The 6,000-nt window shown below is 54.3% G+C and overlaps 1 protein-coding gene across 5 annotated transcripts in view; it reads right to left on the bottom strand.

Annotated features, from left to right (window-relative positions):
- Positions 1–1,157: 1,157 nt before the first annotated feature.
- The window catches only part of LOC122541348 (alpha-1,3-mannosyl-glycoprotein 2-beta-N-acetylglucosaminyltransferase), a 41,597-nt gene continuing 36,754 nt past the window's right edge, over positions 1,158–6,000 (bottom strand). For all 5 annotated transcript variants that reach the window (XM_087979440.1, XM_087979441.1, XM_087979442.1 and 2 more), the window contains one exon: positions 1,158–2,709. In XM_087979440.1, the coding sequence (XP_087835566.1) occupies positions 1,212–2,600 (1,389 nt within the window). In that variant the 5' untranslated portion in view covers positions 2,601–2,709 and the 3' untranslated portion in view covers positions 1,158–1,211. The remainder of the gene's footprint in view (positions 2,710–6,000) is intronic.

Below are 6,000 nucleotides of genomic sequence, written 5' to 3'. Positions count from 1 at the left end.
ATGGGCAGATTGACACTAGTTCAAACCCACCAGTCAAATCTCCCAAATTTGAAAAAAAGAACCCACATCATATCAAATCAACAAAGGGCAAGCGCAGTTCAAATCACACAAGTCAGCAGTCTAACCTCCCAAATTTGCAAACCTCCCCTACACTACTGAATCAAGGGCATTTAGATTAACCCTTTCACCTCAGCCAGTCATCAGTCTGACCTCCCAGGTTTGAAACACCACACCACCACCCCGACAGCTCCAGCTTTGACAGCTCTCTGGGGGGAGGAGTAGAGAGGAAGGGGGAGATAGAGAGGGTGAGAGAAGGGAGGAAAGAGGGAGATGTGGGGGGAGAGGGGAGGAGAGAGAAGGATAAAGATAGAGAGAAAAAGACAGGAGGAGAGGGTGGAGAGATGGGAGAAGAGGGGAGAGTGGAGAGGGAGATTGAGATAGGGGAGGGAGGGGAAGATGGGTGGAGGGGATGGGGAGAGAAGGGAGGGGATGGGGGAGAGTGGGAAGGGGGCTGGGGAGAGAGGGAAGGGGGAGAGGGGGATGGAGGGGGATGGGGAGGAAGGAGGGGAATGGGGAGGAGTGGGGGGGATGGGGAGGAGTGAGGGGGATGGGGAGGAGTGAGGGGGATGGGGAGGAGTGAGGGGGATGGGGAGGAGTGAGGGGGATGGGGAGGAGTGAGGGGGATGGGGAGGAGTGAGGGGGATGGGGAGGAGTGAGGGGGATGGGGAGGAGTGAGGGGGATGGGGAGGAGTGAGGGGGATGGGGAGGAGTGAGGGGGATGGGGAGGAGTGAGGGGGATGGGGAGGAGTGAGGGGGATGGGGAGGAGTGGGAGGGAGGGGGGAGGAGAGGGAGGGAGGGGGGAGGAGAGGGAGGGAGGGGGGAGGAGAGGGAGGGAGGGGGGAGGAGAGGGAGGGAGGGGGATGGGGAGGAGTGAGGGGGATGGGGAGGAGTGAGGGGGATGGGGAGGAGTGAGGGGGATGGGGAGGAGTGAGGGGGATGGGGAGGAGTGAGGGGGATGGGGAGGAGTGAGGGATGGAGGGGGATGGGGGGAGGGAGGGGGATGGGGAGGAGGGAGGGAGGGGGAGTGATGGGGGTGGTGTGTGCGATGCCGTGTGTGTGTACATTAGTCTGAGTGACGGAGTGGGCGGGGCCGGAGGGCGGTGACGGAGTGGGCGGGGCTGGGGGCGGTGCGGGGCTGGGGGCGGTGCCGCTAGCTCCACGTGGGGTCGTAGCCGCTCCAGTCCTCGGGCGGCGCCAGGTAGACGCGGCGGCCGCGGTACATGACGCTGACGACGCCGCGGTAGCCGGCGCGCGGCACGCCCGACTTGAGGTCGTCCATGACGCCGAGCGCCTTGGCGAAGGCCTTGAAGGTGTCGCGGGAGGTGTACTGCACGCGCACCCGCCGCAGCTCGGGCCGCTCGCCGCGCTGCAGCTCCTCGAGGCGCACGGCGGGCGCGCCGTACACCCGCCGCGCGAACGCCGGGTCGTACGCCTCCCGCGCGAGGTAGGACAGGTCGAGGCGGGCGAACGGCACGAAGCGCTCGCTCAGCTTGATGAAGCGCAGGTGCTGGTCGAAGAACTGGCCGTTGCTGACCCCGCGCCGCCCGAAGGTCACCGTGCGCGAGACCTCGGGCCGCACGCACGCGCGGCCGCGCCGCTGCGCCGGCCCGCGCATCCAGTCGTCCCAGAAGGCGGCGGGCCAGCGCGGCTCGAGCTCCTCCCAGGTGTCGCTCAGCAGCATCCAGCCGAGGCCCGGGAAGAAGTCGGTGCGGTGCAGCGCGTCGGCGCGCGCCGCCTCCACCATCTGCTCCTTGCCGTTGTCGTGCCACGCGGACGCGCACCACAGGCTCGGGTCGCGGCGCAGCAGCGGCAGCAGCGCGCGGAAGTACTCGAAGAAGTCGGGCGCCACCTCCAGGTCGTCCTCGAGCACCACGGCGGCGCGGTAGCGCAGCGCGCGGAACACCTGGTTGAGCGCCCAGCGGTAGTGCCGCGAGATCTTGTAGTAGCCGCGGAACTTGCGGTGCTCGGGCGGCACGCGCGGCTCGGACAGGTCCGGCTGCCGCAGGTGCACCAGCTGGTCGCCGTACGACGCGATGACGCGCGACGTCTCCTCGTGGCCGCAGTCCTGGCTCACCAGCACCGGGTAGAGCTCCTTGGAGGGGCGGTACTGCAGCAGCTTGTCCAGGCACCGCCGGATGCTGGGCCGGTCGCAGCCAATCACCAGCACCGGCAGCACCTCCTGCGCTTCCGGGATGACGACGGAGGAGGGAGGGGGAGGAGGAGAAGGAGGCGGGGCGGCGCCTGCGCCGTCAGCTTTGAGCCGCCAGAGCCCCTGGCGGTGCCGCTGGATCTGCTGCAGCAGCCGCTTCTGGTTCTCCAGCTCGGCCTCCACCTCCTCGGCCACCCGCACCACGTCGCGGGTCAGCTGCTCCGGGTCGGTGTCCTCCCCTCCGCCTCCTCCTGCAGCAGCAGCACCACCACCACCTCCTGCAGCAGCTCCTCCAGACGGCGGCCGGCCCAGCAGGAAGAACAGCAGCAGCAGGTTCCAGCCGACGAACAGCAGCACACCCCAGACGATGACGTTGGTCCGCCGCAGCATGTCTCTCTATCCCCCCCCCTTGCACACACCCGCACACACGCACACTTTTCCAGCTTTGCTCCTCTTCCACCTCCACCAACAGCGGCTGGGTCAGTGCAACTCCATCAACCTGCAACGAAAGGGGAAGGGTGGAAGGTACACGAAAGAAAGAAAGAAAGAGGAGAAAACAAAAAAAAAGGCAGACGTAAGTTTGCAAAATCCCGAATAACTACATTCCAAAAGCAAGTGGAGCAGCTATAACAACAACCACCACCAAAATCAACGCTGGGAGTTTAACCAGGTTTCAAACACGGAGGAGAAGGTGCTGAAGGCTCGAGGGCTTTCCTGATTTGGGAATTTATGTTTCCCTGCTTCTCGGATGCTGCCTGACCTGCTGTGCTTTTCCAGCGCCACACACTCAACGGGTTTCAAGCATGGTGGGGAATGGCAGAGTGGGACACACACGTTGGCTCTGTGGTTAGCGCCAGGGACCCAGGTTCGATTCCAGCCTGTCTGTGTGGAGTTTGCACATTCTCTGCGTGGGTTTCCTCCGGGTGCTCCGGTTTCCTCCCACAGTCCAAAGATGTACACGTTAGGGTGGAATGGCCATGCTAAATTACCAGTAGTCTTAGGTGCATTAGTGAGGGAAATGGGTCTGGGTGGGTTACTCTTCGGAGAGTCAGTGTGGACTGGTTGGGCTGAAGGCCCACTTTCCACACTGTAGGGAATCTAATATCACGTGAACCTGTTGAAGTTTGAGAAAGTTACACCCTCTAGTTAGTTAGTTACCTCAAATTACAACAGGATCTGGACCACATGGGCCAATGGGCTGAGAAGTGGCAGATGGAGTTTAATTCAGATAAATGCGAGGTGCTGCATTTTGGGAAAGCAAATCTTAGCAGGACTTATACACTTAATGGTAAGGTGCTAGGGAGTGTTGCTGAACAAAGAGACCTTGAAGTGCAGGTTCATAGCTCCTTGAAAGTGGAGTCGCAGGTAGATAGATAGTGAAGGCAGCGTTTGGTATGCTTTCCTTTATTGGTCAGACTATTGAGTACAGGAGTTGGGAGGTCATGTTGTGGCTGTATAGGACATTAGTTAGGCCACTTGGAATATTGTGTGCAATTCTGGTCTTCCTATTGGAGAGATGTTGTGAAACTTGAAAGGGATCAGAAAAGATTTACAAGGATGTTGCCATGGGTTGGAGGACTTGAGCTATAGGGAGAGGTTGAACAGGCTGGGGCTGTTTTCCCTGGAATGTTGGAGGCTGAGGGGTGACCTTATAGAGGTTTACAAAATTATGAGGGGCGTGGATAGGAAAAATATGCAAAATATGGGGTGGGGGAGTCCAGAATTATGGTGCAACGTTTTCACACAGAGGGTGGTACGTGTATGGAATGAGCTGCCATTACAACATTTAAAAGGCATTTGGATGGGTATATGAATAGGAAGGGTTTGGAGGGACATGGGCCAGGTGCTGGCAGGTGGGACTAGATTGGGTTGAGATATCTGGTCGGCATGGACTGGTTGGACCGAAGTGTCTGTTTCCGTGCTGTACATCTCTATGATATGTATAAGAGAGAGAGACTCGCATGTTGACTTTTCAGAGTTAGATGCACACTGACATTTATGGAGTGCTGACCACAATCTACCTGCTGCACTTTCCTCATTACTTCAACCTAAAAGCTACTTTTCAGGAGAACAAACAAGGGCAGGTCTTATACAAGTTAATAGTAGCAACACTGGGTAGTGTTGTCAAACAGACCTCGGGAGGATTTAGGTATATCAATCTTTGAAATTTCCGTCACCAGTAGACGGTGAAGGTGGTGTTTAGCATGCTTACCTTCATTGCTTGGTGCTTTGAGGTTGTGCAGGATTCAGAAGAGATTTACCAGCATGTTACTAGCAATAGAGGGTTAGAGTTTTGGACATGTTGGCACTGGTTTCAAGTGTGCCCTTTAGTTACTGACGCAACTATAACAATTTATATTTATATCATGCCTTTTAAATAATGAAATGTCAAAAGATGCTTCGTGGGCACTTTTTTGACACAATTACATGTTTATATGAACCACAATTTCATGTTCAAAGTGAGAGAAGTGGGTGATTGTCCAATTTGGCTGGAATACAATTTTCTTAGTGCCAAGGGACGCGACACTGTAGAGATGCAAAGGGAATTTAAATATCCGTACACAAAGATTACTGCACGCTAGTATATAGCTAGTACAAAGTAATCCAAAATGCGAACACAGAACATTATCCTTTATCTGAAATAGGGAATGAGAATACAAGGGAAGGAACAGAAGCTATGTTCCAGTTGTAGAGAGCACATTGTGAAATACTGGGCATTGTTACTCCCAAAAAAATGCAATGGCCGGGCTGGGGGAGTATTGTTATTTTTAAAACTTGTAGCTTAGCCATAAGGAAAATGGGAAAAACTTTTACAAAGGATAGTGGAAATCTTTAACTCCCTTTCCCTCACAAACATTCTGGATTCTATGTCATAAATGGATTGATTTGATTTATTGTCACATGTACCTAAGCACAGTGAAAAGCTTTGTTTGTGAGCAGTACAGGCAGATCATTAAATGAAAGAAAACCCGGACAGAGTAAGGCATACAGGTTAGCGTGCCCTAGGCAAGATCCCATTAATAGTGTGAGCATTACTTGAAGTTAGAGACTCCATTCAGTGTAATAAACGGCAGGAATTCTCAAGGCTGCATAGGCAGATAGTTGTTGGGATGCAGGTCGGCTGTGATCTAACCGAATGGTAGGGTAGCTTTCAGAGCTGAAGTGCCCTCCTCCTTTTCATGTGGCTCTGTGGTAATGCCCAGGACTAATCTGCACTGTACATGCTCGGAGTTTGTTTGGATGGAACAGCTCAGAGGGAGCTTTACGCTTTTCCTAGTTTTTGATGGGACAAGCGTAAAAGGAGTTGTACTAACCCAAGTTATTCATGATCTGAAGGTGTTTGGTGGGATATTTTCACTACATAGCTAACCTGAGTTACATCTAGTCCAAGAGAGTTTGATGGAACAACGAAAGTGGGAACTTTACTCTGTGTCAAACCCGGGATGCCAATATGATATACCACCATTACTGAAGGAACTCTCATACAATGTAAACAGGAGCAAACCCAGTCACAGGGTTAATTTGTCCCAACAGGAATCAAACAGACGAACTGCCTGGACTAAGTTGCAGTCAGTGTGCAAGAGTAAAAGACAGTTCATACGGAGCATGCTACAGTTAAAGATAAATGGTGGCGACAGGGTTAAAAATGGATAGATAGGCTCCCGGTTGAAGAGCAGCAGCTTTGGGGTTAATAGGAACAAGCAAAATAAGAGAATGGTTTATAAAGGGTTAATGAGGACACCCCAATCTCAGAGTACATTGTGTGACTGAGTTAATAGATGAGGAAGTT

The sequence above is a fragment of the Chiloscyllium plagiosum genome, unplaced genomic scaffold, assembly GCF_037043375.1.
Source record: "Chiloscyllium plagiosum isolate Xiang-an unplaced genomic scaffold, Cpla_swu_hap1 HiC_scaffold_35, whole genome shotgun sequence".
Lineage (NCBI taxonomy): Eukaryota > Metazoa > Chordata > Chondrichthyes > Orectolobiformes > Hemiscylliidae > Chiloscyllium > Chiloscyllium plagiosum.
This window is presented reverse-complemented; position numbering and strand designations above follow the sequence as displayed.